We start from the raw sequence: 16,343 nt of genomic DNA, 5'->3' as shown, positions 1-16,343 counted from the left end.
TACATCCTAGTTTCTTTTTTTTAAAGATTTTATATCTTTAGCTTTAGATTTACTGATTTATAATGTTTAATCTGATGGCAAGTAAATGCAGGAAAACCTTGTTGTGATGTTCACTAACTGGTGCATAGTCTTAATGACAGTTATAATTGTCTACTTTTTCTGTCTTGTGATGTGGCTTGCTTACTGTTTGGTTCCCCAGGATAAGAAGATGCTGCAGACGGCGCAGCAGATGCTTCAGGACAGTAAGACCAAGATCGACATCATCCGCATGCAAATTCGAAAAGCTGTTCAGGCCACGGAGCATAATGACGACACACAGGGTGAGTTTAAAGGGATATAGACACATTTAACCACATTGATTGCTCTTCTTTTGTAGTACCTGTGCTTTTTGACCATGGTCTTTTCATTTCCCGAGGTACATTTTAGTGCATTTTTTATATGTCTATAAAGTAGAGAGCCATCAGAGGTTACAATTACACAGTCAGGACCATAAAGCATCAGTGCACCCATTGCTGATCCAAATCACAGTAAATTGGTCTGTTGGCAGTAAATCAGTGTGGATACAGAAATTAAATCCAACCTGCTCTATTGCATATAAAGCCAGAAAGAGTGTTAAGTTGGCCCGTACTTACATAATGTGTGAACTAAACGATCGCATATTAAATCTTGTGGTCAGCTGGCAGTGACAAGGTGCTTTTAGTCAGGTGTGTTCAATCTCACTATCCCTTTGTGGCATTTGCAGTCTCTTTTTTCTTCTTCTCTGCGTGTAATACGTTTTGTCCTGAGCAGCAGCTCCAGACAGCAGACATGAGAGAGCATAAACAGATCAATGAAGAGCCGACTCTGTTTTCATCTCTCTGCCTGGGAGAAGAAGATGAAGAGGATAGTTGGAGTTGACGCGCTGAAAGCTGTGCGTGCGTGTGTGTGTCTGTTTATATCGGTGTGGTGGCCAAATAAGGGACAGAAAAGCCTGTGAAATAGCCCACCTGGTATATTAGCACAATCAATTCGATTCACACAAAGATGCACACAAAAAAGCCTACAAAAAATGTGGTGGGCAGATTAAAAGTCTCTTTATTTTCATGTTAACGAAACACATCAGGTGTGCAGCAGTTGCATGGATATAAACACACATACCGAAGTGCAGTTGTAGATACAGTCAAACAAACATTTATTTTTTTTAACTGTGTGCTTTCTCCCTTTACTGTTGGACATTCATATTATGTGTTGTGGCAGGGCGATCAATGCCAGGGCAGGTGAACATGCCGCTATAGGGCACTAAGTGCTGTGGACCATTAAGACCCCTCTGCTGGGAAAACAGGCCGACTGATGCCGGTCACGGGAGGTGAATAGTCTGGTAAAATGTACCAGGAGAGCAGAGGGAGAGCGATGGGAGGGGGTGGAAGTAAAAAACAGATTTAAAGACGGTATATTCCCTTTGGGGCTATCTATTCCTTTCTGCTCCTGTCAGACGAGCGCCGATGGCTGTTAAAAGACAGGGTGTCTTCTAAGGGAATGAAGATGATGTCCATTTGGAAGGATTATTTAAGGGCCTTTTAAGGGCATACTTTATCCATCTGTGTCCTCCATGTGGAAAACCTAAAGGGTTTTTAATGATCTGGAGTTCTTTCCACTGCTCCGACGTGATATAAATAGTCATATAGAGGCTAATGACCACAGTAAGCAGCAGCGTATTTAAAATGTTAGCCCTCTGAAATTGTTTTAAAAGTGAAAATTAAAAGGATGAAAAGCAATGCAGCCAAGCCACAGCTTTGGCAGCATAAAAGTATCAACATATACGAACATCGTTCACAAATACGTACACTCATAGTCCACTTCATTAGGTACATCCGTTTAGCTCATCTAATGAGCCAGTAACATGGCAGCAGATTAATGCATTTAGACATCAAGTTGTGGTCAAAATGAGCTGCTGAAGCTCAAACTGAGCATCTGAATGGGAGAAGAAAGCTGGGGTTTACAGAGAATGTTCTGAAAAGCATAAGTTCTCTGGGTGAAAATGTCTTGTTTAGAGGAATATTCAGATTGCTTTGAGCTAGTAGTAAAATAACAGAAACAACCAAGGTATGCAGAAGAGCATTTCTGAATGCTAACCTTGAACCCAGATGGGCTACAGCAGCAGAAGACTACACTGGGTGCCACTCCTGTCAGCTAAGAACAGGAAACTGAGGCTACAGTTCAGGCTACTCACTAAAACTGGACAGTAGCACATGAGAAATCATTGCTTGGTCTCATGATTCAATTTTTGCTGTACATTTACTTGGTAGGGTCAGAATTTGATGTAAGCAACATGAAAGCATGGATCCATCTTGCCTTGAATCATTGGTTAAGGCTGCTGCTGGTGGTGTAATGGTTTGGGGAAGCAGTAGGTGAGTGTATGTGTGTTGGCTGACAAAATAGCATTTAAATATCAGTGGCTGAAATCTGTTGTCATATCAGTTTTACACCAGTTAAATCTTTCTAAAATGTTAGTTTCTTGTCTTCACTGGAATAAAAGGAGGAATAATTAACAACAAAGCAGGCAAAATGTGAAAAAACAGTACACTGTCTCCATTGGCTGTGATCGTAAAGTGTTATTGTAAACATCTGTGTTGGTATTGACCCAGAATCCAACAGTCTGTGCATCTCTAATTGGATTTTCATGCTCTGATACTGAGCACAAAGGGGTGTGTTATACTAGCAGCAGCTAATGGTTCTCCAGCAGAGTTTAAAATGATGCTGCACAGCCAGATTTGGCTTTTTCTTAAACTACAATTTCAGCTTGAGCTAATGTTCGTGTTTATCAGACTAAATTGATCAACCACCACACACCCCTCCCTTTGTATTTCTTCTCTATTTGATTGTCTCTAACAGCAACCACGGCTGTATATTCTCTGGCTCTGATTCTGTCTCTCTTCTTTAAACCCCACACACACACACACACACACACACACACACACACACACACACACACACACACACACACACACACACCATATCACAGGGCTGTGTGTATGGTGTACACAGACAGTCTCCAGGCACCACACCCGGTGGAGGGGTCATCTAGCAGAGGTCTGGGCTCCAGGCAGAACACCTTATTAGGAGATAAAAGCACCCACTTCGTTCTCCACCCCTACCTCCCTCCTGTCCTTGCTTTCTCTTCTGTCTCCTGCAGTTATTTGAGCAGCTCAGAATTGTAAAAACCATCCATCCTGGTCTTCTGTCCTTCTTCTAAACCAATCTGGTGTTTGAAAGTCAAATGCATCATCTTTGAATGCCATTTGTCCAATTGTCCTTTTCCTTATCACGCTCGCACACCTCCTTCCGGCTCTTCCCATATCTGAGTGCTCTCAGTTTGTTGCCCATCATTTGAAGGCTGTATTGGTGCCATTAAGCTAAGCACTTTGCTCTAATTTGTGCTGTAGGGTGCTGCTCTTATGCTGATTCTCATATCTGGTCTTTTAAGTGAGGGAGCTTGAGCATGTTTTTAGATTTTGAGTTGAAAGCACTGCATCTCATTATAAGACTTTCTGTTTCCCACTAATGTACATTTATGAGGTACTATATTTCTGAGAAAAGCAGAGATGAAGCTACAAATTTAGAGCAGTGGTTTTGCTTTAGTCTTGCTAGCTGTTTTAAAAATGTAAATAGGTGAGAGACTTATTTTGTTTGGTTGCTCTGTTTGCTTTTAGAGCAGGGATATGGGGCTATTTGGAAGGAGAGGCTGGAATTATGCTAAGCACTGCTTGCTGGGGAACAGTCAGAGGCTGCTTACCTCCCTCTAGGCCTCGCTAATGTTTTCTTTGTTCGCCTCTTGTGTAATGCATGACAGGCATTAAGGCATTAACCTAACTTAGTATGCCCAGGGGAGTTCCCTGTAACACGCCATTGGCAAAACAGGAAAGCCTTAACGTAGCTGCCACGCGCGCAGCACAGAGACTGCGTAGGAGATTGCCATCGTGTCGGCTGTGCAGTAATGTTGTTTGCCCCTTTCCTTCACGCAGGTAACCAAGACGTGTGCGGGATGGAGCTGCGTATCGAAGAGCTGAGACATCACTACAGGGTGGAGCATGCTGTTGCTGAGGGGGCCAAAAACGTCCTCAGGCTCCTGGGGGCCAGCAAAGTTCAGGACAAGAAAGCTCTGTCTGAGGTTAGAGCGGATCCTGCTGATGTTTCGCTTTCACACACTTCAAAGCGCACACAGACACGTGTGAGACGGCAGCTGTACCGATGACATCATGCTGACACACACCTGTAGATCTTCTTCAGATCTGCTCCTTTTGTTTTCCGCTATCTCTTACTTCTGAGACTTCAGCTATCTTTGGCTTTGCCTTAGATCCTTCACAAAAATTTGATCTCTTATCAACAGTTTTTTTTTTTTTTGTTTGTTTGTTCACCAACATTATGGCATCTTGAGTTGTCTGGGTCTGATATGGTTTCTCGTTATACGTCGAGGAAACTCAGAGCAGGAGTGTCCCGTGATGTCAGATCCCTCGCAGAACAGTTTCAGCTGCTGAACTCTGCAATCTGTTCATAAAAATATTTGAGAGAGAGCCTCACAACAGCAGCTGCCGCGTAACGTGCTGCATTTTACCCCCACAGTGACAATGAACCACTTGTTTTCTCACCACATGCCGTGAGAGTTCTGCCGTTTGAATCCTCACTCGCACGCCTTTACTTACTCTATAAATGAACATAAAAACTCGCTCAAGCCTAACATTGTCTTTCTGCATGCACTTAAAAGCAGCAGGTCACAAAAAATGTGATTAAATTAAGGTGTGCTACTGTGATATCTGCGCACTGAGAAGTAGCATAGGACTTCTTGTTTTTTTTATGTCTGTCTGAGAGTTTAAAAGGTAGATATCGTCTGTTTCGATGCTCTGCAGGCACAGTCTCGTCTGAGCGAGGCTTCCCAGCGTTTGGACCTGCTGAGAGATTCTCTTGACCAGCGCCTGGCAGAGCTGCCAGAGGACCATCCAAAGGCCAGCATCATCAAAGAGGAGCTGGTCTTGGCCTCCTCACCTGCCTTCAGCTCCCGCCACGGCGCCCCCTACCTTCAAAACCAGTATACTACCCTCAGCAAGCCATCGCCTCTCACTGGTATATCATACAGGCTCAGGAGAAGCCTACAATATGAAGAAGAAGGTACAGAAGCGAGGAATGCATTCAGGTTGTGCCTACATTGTTTTCCTCTGTCTTCAGGTACATTACAAGTGCAGCTGCTGGGCTGTGTTGGGTTACTAGAGGTGGTCCCAGGGCGCAATAAAGGGACACCTCTCATGCTGCCCTGCTACAGCCCCGGAGACACGCGGTCCTTCATGAGGGGCAGCAAGGGGCTCTACGGACGCAGTGGCTCCGTCAGCGGGAAGACGCCAAGCAAGACAGAGGAGCTCTCCTGTGAGTGACTGTATGAGTGTGCACGTGGTGCATTTAAGGTTTTCATTTCAGCTTTTTATGTCTTCTTTGTTGGCTGTATTGGCTTTTTTTCCCCTCAACTTTGTCGTGGGTCCCTTTAGGCTCATCAGGTTAGATATTATTTGTCAGGTCGTGACAGATGCTTTAACCTCCTAAGACTTGAACTCCTCCACAACATGCATTTTAATTTCTCTTTGATATTTGGGCATATTGGGACCCGATGAAAGTAAAAACAAAGAATTACCAGATTTTTTTTTTTACCTTATTTTTGTTTTTAAGAAAAATGAGAGCCACATATGAGGATATTTGTTTAAAATTTTGATAGAACAGTTGCAGTAAAATGTCCTCGTAAGTGGATATTAGGCCCATGTAGAGCAAAATTGAGTATTTTGGTCTAAATAACCCAAAATATGATGTCCACATATGTGGACGCCAGGTCCTAGGAGGTTAAAGGCAGTTTGCAAACAGCTTTTTATAAGGTCTTAGTCCTTTTTTCCATATCTCAAAGGAACCTATTGGTCGGCGTTAATTTTTTTGTTTTATTATTTTGTGCATTTTTGGATTCATTAATGAAGGAAATCATTGGTTTGCGTGTGTGTTTAGCTGAGGTGAGTGCGGTGCTGAAGCTGGATAACACAGTGGTGGGTCAGACTGCTTGGAAGACTGTGGGAGAGCAGGCCTGGGACCAGACGTTCACTGTGGAGCTTGAAAGGGTCAGTATACAATCTCCTTCCCACAAACTTGCACGCAGGCACCAAAGAGTTTTTTTAAGGCAGCTTTTCTCTCTGTTGATACCGCTGGGTGCCTGCGCTTCAGTCGAGGGAGATGGAGATCGCAGTTTACTGGAAGGACTACCGCTCGCTGTGCGCTCTTAAGTACCTGAAGCTGGAGGAGTTCCTGGACAACCAGAAGCACAGAGTTCAGCTGGAGCTGGAGCCTCAGGGCCTGCTGCTGGCTGAGGTACACACATACCACACACCTGCAAAAAAGAAACAGCGAAATGAATGGCGAATCACTCGTACTCAAACACACACTCAGATGTGCGCGCCCACCCGTGAGCTGCCACATGCACCTGTGCTGGAAAGCGTTGCTTTGATACGTCACACTTGAAAGGCTGTTTCTGAGCGTAAAAATAAAATATGGGTGGGTTTTTTTGGTCGTTTCTTTTCATGTTTTGTTTTGTGTGTTTTCCAGGTGACCTTCTTTAACCCGGTTATTGAGAGAGTCCCGCGCCTGCGGAGGCAGAAGAAAGTCTTTTCTAAGCAACAAGGTGGGGAGCAGACAGAGCAGCGAAGAAACATTACACATTTTCTATTTCTCTTCCATTTTCTACTCAGCAGCCTGAGGGCAGTTTTATATGGAGAAACAGTAAAACTTTAAAAGTTTTATCATGACAGGAAGATGGACACTACCTGCAGTAAAACATACAACTGCTTATGCCATCAGTTCCCTGCTTTTTTTATTTAGACCACAGCACCCTCTAGTGGTGACTATTATTTTTTTTTACCTTCATTTCTATAGGAAAGCAAACAGAATATAAAAACTTGAGCTAAACTCTGTAAAGGTCTGGTGTTTTTTTGTCTTATAAAAACATAAACGTAAACGTGTCTTATAAAAAATATTTTTTTATGATCTTGTAATTGTTAATCTGCCAGTATGTGAAAACTCTTAAATTAACATTATGTTTTTAATGCTGAAATATTATTTCTGTTTTCATCTATGAAATTTCCATTTTTAATTTTAACATTTTTTATTAAGATGCTAAATATCAGCATTCCTGAACAGAAACAAAATAGTTTTAGTGGCTGAATGTTATGTTTGATTAATTTCTGACTCTGACTAGATGTGTGTGTTTGTGCATTTTTCAGGCAAGGCGTTCCTCCGGGCTCGTCAGATGAACGTGGATATCGGAACGTGGGTGAGGCTGCTTCGAAACGCCATCCCCACCGTCAACAACTCAGGAACCTACAGTCCCAACGCACAAAGCCTCACACTCAACTCTGGGTGAGACGCATTGAGATATGTACACGCAGGTGCACACGCTTCGGTCTTTCATCGGGAGTGACGTTTGATAACCGTCAGTCAGACTTTGCTATCAAACGTAGCAGCTTTCCTTGAACCTTTTTTCCTTTTGTTTCCAGACAAAGAATAAAGCAAACGATGCCTTCCCAGCCCCGTGTCTAACTACCCTTCTGTGTTGTTCTGTCTGTTTGTCTGTGTTACACGTTGGTCTATTTGTGTGTGTGTGTATTTGTTGGTCTTTCAGGGAGATCTCAGTGGAAAAGTTGAGTCTGGACAGCGACTCTCCAATAAGAGGCGATTACAAGAGAGACATGGACATTAACACTCCAGTGAGACCGATGGAGCGAGAGGAAACCCGGGAGTTAGGGGAGGTGTGTGATGAGGGACGGGGCTTTCCTAACTAAAAAAGAAACTAAAAGTTCGAATTGGCAGGGAAAGAAAGGCGTAACAGCATCAAATACAAGTAGTGTTAAGTAATGCAGTTTAAGTAATTTTTAAAAATGTATACATTCTGGGTAAGTTTCGATGAAAGGAGGCAAGTATCAGAGAAAAAATTACAAATAAATAAAATCAAATATTTCCCCATCTTACATTGTAAGCACACTGTACTTTTCAGGGCTTGGGATGTGTTCTAGTGCCTTAACCTTGTCTAACTCCCAGGTAGCTTGCAGGAGCACAAACACTCCTTTTTTGAACACTGATTGTGAAAGAAAAAATAATTATGTTAGACTTGGCTCCATCATTATAAAGTCACATAAGCCTGTAAATCATTTTAATGACAGGAGATTTAGTTATTAAGTTAATATAATTTTAGGCATTTAACATTTAAATAATGGTCATGTGACATGAGTCTGATTTACAAGAAAATGACTGAAAGAGGAAGAGTTTACGGTATGAGTAAATACTGCAAATATTGCTGCTTTACGTCAGCTCTCCTTCTGATGTGAACAGAGACGTAAAATCGACCCACTCTCTGCTCTGTTACGGTGTCCTTCCTGTTAGCAGCACAGCCACACCTGGATGTAAAGGACTGTGGTCGACCTGGTATTTGCGGGGTTTAAAGATTTAAAATCCAGCGCAGGGTCAGTCACCATCAGCTCCAGACTGCGTCTCCTGTCTTCCATTTCATGTTGTTTTATAATCTCTGTCTCTGCACGTCTGTTCCTTTTTTGTCTCTTCCCTCGCATGTCCTCCGATAGGACCAACATCTAGTCATCGATCCCCTCTCCCCCCGAGACCTCGCCCCTGAGTCCCCTGTCCGAACCCATTCAGTTAGCAGGTACACGCACGCACACTCACCGAAACACTTTTACTTCTTTGTTTTCTAAAATGGATTTGTTTGGATTTTAATGATAAATGATGATATATAATAATGAGGATGAAGTTTATCAGACAAAAAAACATTTTGAAATGTGGCAGTAGGAAAAGCACAGGTGGAAATAAAACCAGCCATCATCTGTTTTATGCCGTTTATCTGGGGCTCGGTTGTGAGGGCAGAGAAGCCCAGACCTCTCTCCCCCCAGCCTCCCAGGCCAGCCAAGAGACAATCTCTCCAGCGTATCCTGCGTTTATCACAGGGCCTCCTCCGGTTAGGAAACGTACAGAGGTCGTTTGAGCTGTTTTGGTCTTTCAGTGGATTTGAATTCTTATTACTTTGTCTAAAACACCCAACCAACGACACCTAAATTTTCTAACTGACTTTCTACATCACAATTACTTGTGAATTGTGAAAGATCACGAGCCGGATGAGCAGCTGATCTTTGACTTTCTGGTTAAATCTCACGTCCAAGCCAGAATGTTTCTGGGCTTGAGCCTTTAGACCATACAGGCCTTTTTATGTACAGGTTAATTATGAATTGCTCAATATTTGAATGCAAGTGTGAATGAATGACCCTGACTCTTACCTACCATCTGCTGGTGTTCGCCTCAGCCTCCCTACAACCCTCCAAGCATAAAGGCCTGAAGCTTATGGATGGAGGAAACCCACTACATGTGTTCTGTTTTTTTCCCTGATGTCCTCAAAGCGACATCAGCATGGCGACAGGCTGAGCATTTTTTCTGTGCTCATCGCTACACATCTATCTTTTTTCTGGTTTTAAGAGAGTTACAAATGTAACCAGCTGCATGCACCACTGTCACTTTTTACCCAGCTGTCTAAGCACAGTGGAAGTGGGAGAAACGCTACAGCAAACCTCTGTCACAAGTTTTAAGTGCTGCTGTCCAAGTGTGCACACGTGCAAGTGTGCGTATTAACATTAAAATAATACTATGAGGAATATTTGGTTTCCTGTGCGTGTGTGAGTAAAAGCAGCAGTCAGACAGAGAGTCAGGTACCTGCAGCAGATTACGTCTGTGTACTTTCTGTATCATAGCAACCAAACACTCACCTGGAGGCAAGCCTTTCAAGCGCTCTCAAGCGCTCCCAGCTGGGCGTTTTCAGGAGAGCAGCTGCTGCGTTATTAGCTGTCAAAAATCTTCAGACACCCGAATAAAACAGAATCATTGATGTTTTTGATAAATCCTCTGCTTTTCCTCCTGTTGCAGCTTAAAATGTCTGCTCCCCATTATTACATGTATGTATTAATGTATTATTCAGCTTGTATTATCCACACGTACACAGTCCTTATATGTGTGTCATGTAATATCAGCAGTTGTTACTTTTTGGTGTCTAGTTTAAATGTTCTTCCTCACCGTGCCTGTTGGTTTCTCCAGCAAGCAGAAGAAAGGTCCGCTGTCCCTCCAGGACTTCAGGCTCATTGCTGTTTTGGGTCGTGGACACTTTGGGAAGGTACGATTTCTTTCTAATCCAGAAAAAAAAAAAAAACTGGAACAACCGAACCAATTAATAACAACACAAAGAACAAGAGTCTTTTTCTTATTATTCCCTCAAATATACTGAAGGTCACAACAGCAAAAAAGTCCCAGATTAACAGCTTCTCTGTTTGTGGATTCTCACAATGTGACTGTCACAACTACAATCAGGCAAACAAAAATAAAAGACAGTTTGTAAAAAAGAAAGCTTGTTTTCCTTATGCTGTTAGGTGCACATGAAGGCCACATTTTAAGTATTGGTGACTGCAGGGGGAAAAAGAAACCATATCACACGTGGATCCACTGAGAAGTTTTAAAAGCTCTAATAAAAGAAGATTTTTTTAAAAAAAAAACAATGCTTTATATGTGTTAGAGTTAATCAGAGTGTGTCTATGTGTCTACAGGTGTTATTGTCTGAGTACAAGAAGACCGGCACGATGTATGCCATCAAAGCCCTGAAAAAAGGAGATATCGTTGCTCGGGATGAGGTGGATAGGTGTGTGCTGATGTTTATTCCTCAGCCCTGTGCTTGTGTGATGTGTGGTTGTTGTTTTTAGCCCAGAGATTAAGCGCTCCAGTAGTAGATTTACTCACAGGATTTAATTTGTGTCTTGAATCACTGTGATTACAGTTCATCTGTGGGCTGAGTGTGGGTTTTCTCATAGGCTAAAATAAACACTATCTAATTATGTTTAAATGGCCCTCTAATCTTTTTTTTTTCTCTCCTCCTCTTGCCTCTTCTTCCACTCTTTCCTTCTCTCCTTCCTCCCCTAGTCTGATGTGCGAGAAGCGCATCTTTGAGATCGTCAACATGTCGCACCATCCCTTCCTGATCAACCTGTTTGCGTGCTTCCAGACACCAGAGCACGTGTGTTTTGTTATGGAGTACACAGCAGGAGGCGACCTGATGATGCACATCCACACAGACGTCTTCACAGAGCCACGGGCCGTGTACGTAATAAATGGATTATCCTTGAAGTATTTCCATGCAAATTTTAGGCTTTCCCAGAGATTAGTCCTGATGAATTTAGTCAACCTCAGGGATCAGTTATAAACACTCATTTTATGTAGTAATCGCCCATATGTACATTAAAACACAGAGATTGTAAACAGATCCCTTCTTAAAACATCAGTTACATTAACGAGAATCCGTCAAGCACGATATCTCGACCTTCACCTCAGAGTGGGAGTCAATACTGTTAAATACACCAGTGTTTTTTCCCACTTTTTCCCACAGGGCAAACAAATCAGGGCGCTGTTCATCTGTAGTGAGTGTAGGCTGTCAGTCCACTGTTTACCTCAGCTTTCAATATGTGTGGACTTATATTTACTCTGGAGGAGGCTGTAAAATTTTGTGGAAAGAGTCCGATCGATACGTTGATGAGACGGTGAAGCGATACTGAACTGAGTTGTTGAGGATATCCTGAACTTTTTTGACATTAACAGCTGCTTTTGCCACTGTTAGCCAGTATTAGTGACATTTTCTTTGAAGTGGATCTAACTTTGTCCAACTCTGATACAATATGAGAATTTAGTCGAACTGTTTATCAAAGAGAAAGCGTGATTTTATTTTATTTTTTTTTAGACATTTGAGCCTAACATTAGCCGGAATAACGTTAGCTTATGCCAACTGTTGTTGTTGTGTAGCCAGAGATAGAAGGGTCACATATATGTAATCTGTTGACAATAACTAACTGTGACAAAGTTGAGAGCAAAAAGCATCTTTGTGCATTTAGTGTGAAATAGCCGTCTGCGATCTTTAAATTCAAAGTAACTTATGTACCGTGTATGTGGCACGTCTCTTGGCACATAAGCCATACTTACACAAGACATACTAACATGATTTACAGGTACAATACACAATCTGTACCTTTTCTAAATATTCTTAATTACTTAAACATCTTCCAGTACCCTGCTCTGTTTGCACACTACAGCCTGGGTTTGCCATTTTTATCTGTACTTTACTCTTAATAACTGTACAGTACTCTGTTTTTGTAACTTTTGTCCATAATGTAAATATGTTTGTGTGCGTTTCTGTTCTGTGTCCTGTTCTGTTTGTATGTGTGCGTTGTTTTTGCTGCTGTTACAACCAATTTTCCCTTGTGGGACAATTAAAGGATTATTCTATTCTATTTTATGATTTGTACATGTGCGCTGCTGAGCATTAGGACAGATGTGAAAACCTTTTAGAGATGCGCTGTATTAGACTGAATGTTTTAAAGGCCTTCCATCCTCCAGAAATCTGTTGAAGTTATGTTTGTTTATTTGTTAGATTTCTGCACAAGTTGAATTTATCCTGGGATTATCATGAGGTCACCAAACTCTCATCAGTGAAGAGAAATGAGGGAGACGCCACAGCATAAGCACACCCACACAGTCTAAAAAGATCCGCTGAAATAAGTGAAGCCATCTGTATGAGGTTTACAGTGGGTGTGCAGGGTCTTTTAAGGACATAATGCCAGAAAACCCTCAGCACTATTACTGCTGTCCCCATACCGAGGAGTTCAACAGCTGGGGAGCAGCTGTTTGTCAGGCCTCAGACAGCAGATTTGGTTACAGTGGCTAGTGGTCTGAAAGCAGTATGTCTGTTATTAATATGAAGTTCCCATTTTATCGCGTCTAACTGGAGGTTGATTTTCTCTGCTTTTGGCTTCAGGTTTTACGCAGCCTGTGTGGTTCTCGGACTTCAGTTCCTCCACGACCATAAGATTGTGTACAGGTGAGTCGAGCCCACACAAACCTCTTAACTGATGTAAAACTGAGCTTTCTTTCACCTCAGGAAGCATCAGACTAATAGAAACGTCAAAGATCGATGTTAAATCGAGCTCTTAATTTCTAAACATTTCTGCCAGCATAGGTTGAAATGTCAGTCTAAGTTTTGCAGTTCAGTTAGAGGACCCAGATAGAGCAAATAGGAGCTTCAACAGTGGGAGGTTTATTTTATAAAACTTTACACACTTTGCCTCATTATGGGGCAGGAAAATCCCAAAAGTTAAATAATCCAAAAGAAACCAGAGCAAGGTAAACAGACAGTCTGACAAAGGAAAGAGTGTTTATACACTTGGTGTGACTGACAATCAGCAGGAAACCAAAAACCCCAGAGACACACAAAGGCTGAAACACTTTCAAAATAAAGGCGCAAACAAGGAATAACACAAAACCCGAAGCTGAAAAAATATCAGGTACCACATGCTGGATCATTCAGGGCATCCAGAAGCTGTAGGATTCATCCCCGGGGTACTGAGTGTCGCACCATCAGGCTGACGTTTGCTGTGAGCATTATTGTACAGGCTCAGTTTAGTACAGTCTGCTGGGATTACAGTCAGTTCACAGAGAGAGTTTGTATCTAAATGCTGTACGAAGATACTGATTCTCACCTGCATGTTTTCTCCCTTTCAGAGATCTCAAGCTCGACAACCTGCTGCTAGACACAGATGGTTATGTGAAGATCGCTGACTTTGGACTCTGCAAAGAAGGTGGATCTGTGTATTACTGACAGACGGTCTTTTATTTGTTTTTGTCTTTGCTTCGGGATACAAATTTACTTACAACCGGAAAACAGTGTGATGTTTTTAGTCTGTCAGGGAGCCTGAAAAGCAGGTCAACCGAACCCTGCCTTGAGCTCAGAAACACCATAGGTGACCTATTAGCTTCTCCATATTATCCAACATCTGTTTGTATGGTTACAATGAAGGGTGCCCATATTAAACATGGCCTCAATATCAAATAATAAGGTCAGCATATGAAAAAGCTGCTGTTGCCCAAGCCTTTGTTACAAGGGGTCACCACAGCAGGTATCTCCACATCCCCAATCACGAGAAAGTTGAGGCTGAGGCAGAGGATAGGCTGATGGGCTGCAAAAAAAGCCTCTGTGTAAGATAAATAACCCTCATTTTGAACTGTGAATCATGGAAAATGTCTCCAGTAAAGCAGTTGGAAATTGGCGTAATACCTCCACTCGATTCTGAAATTTAAACAGATGTCGGAATATGAGTGATTAAACAGTACAGAGCGGCAGGTTTTCATCATCTGAAGTTCAGGTAAATTAAGAAGTGATTTTGTTTCTCTTTTAGCTTTCAGAGATCATTTTTTTCGTTTTTTTTCTGCAGGAATGGGTTTTGGTGACCGGACCAGCACCTTCTGTGGGACTCCGGAGTTTTTAGCCCCCGAGGTCCTGACAGACACGTCTTACACCAGAGCCGTAGACTGGTGGGGCCTGGGGGTCCTCATCTATGAAATGCTGGTGGGAGAGGTAAGAGCTAGCCCTCTGTCACTGGTCATGGAGTTATTATAGCCACGTGTTAGTTTGATCTGGTGCCGATTAATTACTCGTGTTCGCTGTAGTTAAATGCTGATTTTGTTTTAAATGACAGAATATCAAAAGTGGATTCAGTGAACTGTGCTTTTGTGTGACCGGTGTATTTTTTTGTAGTCTCCTTTCCCAGGGGATGATGAAGAGGAGGTGTTTGACAGCATTGTGAATGATGAAGTCCGCTACCCACGCTTCCTCTCCACTGAGGCTATTGGCATCATGAGGAGGGTAAAGCAAAAACACACACACACACATTAGCTCGCTCATGCACACAAACTGTATGTGACAAATGCTGCACTTACACGTGAAACACTGAATCAGTCCGACATCCTCACTTACTCACAGTCAGACAGTTGATGCTTCACTGTTATAGCCACTCGTCATTTCCTATTCTCGTGTGTCTGTGTGCAGCTGTTAAGGAGGAACCCAGAGAGAAGGTTGGGATCTGGTGAGAAGGATGCAGAGGAGGTGAAGAAGCAGCCATTTTTCAGAGTAAGTAGACTTAAAGGTACCTAGGCAACTTGTTGGGGGTGAGAACGCAAGATGGAGATTCGTTAGCAAACACTGAGAGGTGGAAGAGGTTTTTCTCGTGTGTTTACAGCCAGACTGTTATGGTGGTTGTTTCGAAGCCCTTTGAATTGCAGCTTTAATTGCTCTTCTTGCTCTTATTCTTGTCCGTCTCTCCCTCCAGAGCATGGACTGGGAGGCGCTGCTGCAGAAGAAGTTGCCCCCTCCCTTCGTCCCGTCCATCGGCGGCAAAGAAGACGTCAGTAACTTTGACGAGGAGTTCACCACGGAACCTCCGACGCTCACGCCTCCACGTGAGCCCCGTGCGCTCTCCCGCAAAGACCAGGACAGTTTCCGGGACTTTGACTACGTCTCTGACCTCTGCTAGTGGACCCGAAGCCAACAGATCTCGAGGAACGTTGGATTTCGACGACTTCGCGACAGTTTCAGCCGGAGCACAGAGATATGTCTCAAGCTGACTGTCCGTGCTCGTCTGTCGCTTCTTGTTACACTGTGAATGAATGAAACTGAAGACGAAGAGACTGTGTTTTGTGTGTCTGCAGAGTTTTAAAGATCATGGACTGAGCAAATGAAAGCCTGGACAGAAATTAGTTGGGGTTATAATGTTTTATCACAAACAAAGGCCCCCCTTTCCAGTCATTGTACGAAACTGCAGTGGGTTTTGTATCTTGCAGACTTTTAAAAGTCTCTTCCCGTCGTCTTAGACGTCTCGGCAGTCGCCAGTGCAGCTGTGAGAGGAGGAGCTTGCTGTATTTTTGTACTTTTGACTGTTTAGGGGTTGCTCAGTGGCCTCTCATACCAATGCCTTACATTTATACTTGTATTTGTTCCACAGAAAAAAAGCATTTTGTTTTACTTTGTGGCCCTTTGTGTACAGCAGCAGGGCGAGGAGGGATACAGTGTGCTGCAGAAACTCCTCTATGTTTTTGGAAGAGAAAAAAAAGACACTCAGAGCTGATACCCATCAGTCTTTTGACTGCTTTTAGGTGTATTATTAGTTAACTAATGGGTAAAGAACCACTGTCCTGCTTCGCTGCAGTGGACCTTCCTTTGGATGTCCACCAACTACTTTTTAAACTTGGGTTGCTCGGATTTTACAAGAGCATTTGACTCGTCCTTTTTAGTTGAATGTTTGGGTTTTAGGAAGAATTTGATATAAATGTGTAGCACACACACACACACACACACACACACACACACACACACACACACACACACACACACACACACACACACACACACACACACACACACATAA

The 16,343-nt window shown here is 42.8% G+C and overlaps 1 protein-coding gene across 3 annotated transcripts in view; it reads left to right on the top strand.

Annotated features, from left to right (window-relative positions):
* Window positions 1-16,343, top strand: part of pkn1a (protein kinase N1a) — a 63,624-nt gene extending 47,281 nt beyond the window's left edge. For all 3 annotated transcript variants that reach the window (XM_080881323.1, XM_080881322.1, XM_080881321.1), the window contains exons 5-23: window positions 200-320; window positions 4,002-4,147; window positions 4,884-5,097; window positions 5,200-5,394; window positions 6,016-6,125; window positions 6,229-6,372; window positions 6,607-6,682; window positions 7,281-7,416; window positions 7,679-7,805; window positions 8,634-8,713; window positions 10,147-10,222; window positions 10,650-10,741; window positions 11,020-11,196; window positions 12,902-12,964; window positions 13,645-13,721; window positions 14,355-14,497; window positions 14,678-14,785; window positions 14,969-15,049; window positions 15,249-16,343. In XM_080881323.1, coding sequence (XP_080737449.1) covers window positions 200-320; window positions 4,002-4,147; window positions 4,884-5,097; window positions 5,200-5,394; window positions 6,016-6,125; window positions 6,229-6,372; window positions 6,607-6,682; window positions 7,281-7,416; window positions 7,679-7,805; window positions 8,634-8,713; window positions 10,147-10,222; window positions 10,650-10,741; window positions 11,020-11,196; window positions 12,902-12,964; window positions 13,645-13,721; window positions 14,355-14,497; window positions 14,678-14,785; window positions 14,969-15,049; window positions 15,249-15,452 — 2,370 coding nt within the window. In that variant the 3' untranslated portion in view covers window positions 15,453-16,343. The remainder of the gene's footprint in view (window positions 1-199; window positions 321-4,001; window positions 4,148-4,883; window positions 5,098-5,199; window positions 5,395-6,015; window positions 6,126-6,228; window positions 6,373-6,606; window positions 6,683-7,280; window positions 7,417-7,678; window positions 7,806-8,633; window positions 8,714-10,146; window positions 10,223-10,649; window positions 10,742-11,019; window positions 11,197-12,901; window positions 12,965-13,644; window positions 13,722-14,354; window positions 14,498-14,677; window positions 14,786-14,968; window positions 15,050-15,248) is intronic.

Source organism: Rhamphochromis sp. 'chilingali', assembly GCF_963969265.1.
Source record: "Rhamphochromis sp. 'chilingali' genome assembly, chromosome: 4".
Taxonomy (NCBI): Eukaryota; Metazoa; Chordata; class Actinopteri; order Cichliformes; family Cichlidae; genus Rhamphochromis; species Rhamphochromis sp. 'chilingali'.
This window is presented reverse-complemented; position numbering and strand designations above follow the sequence as displayed.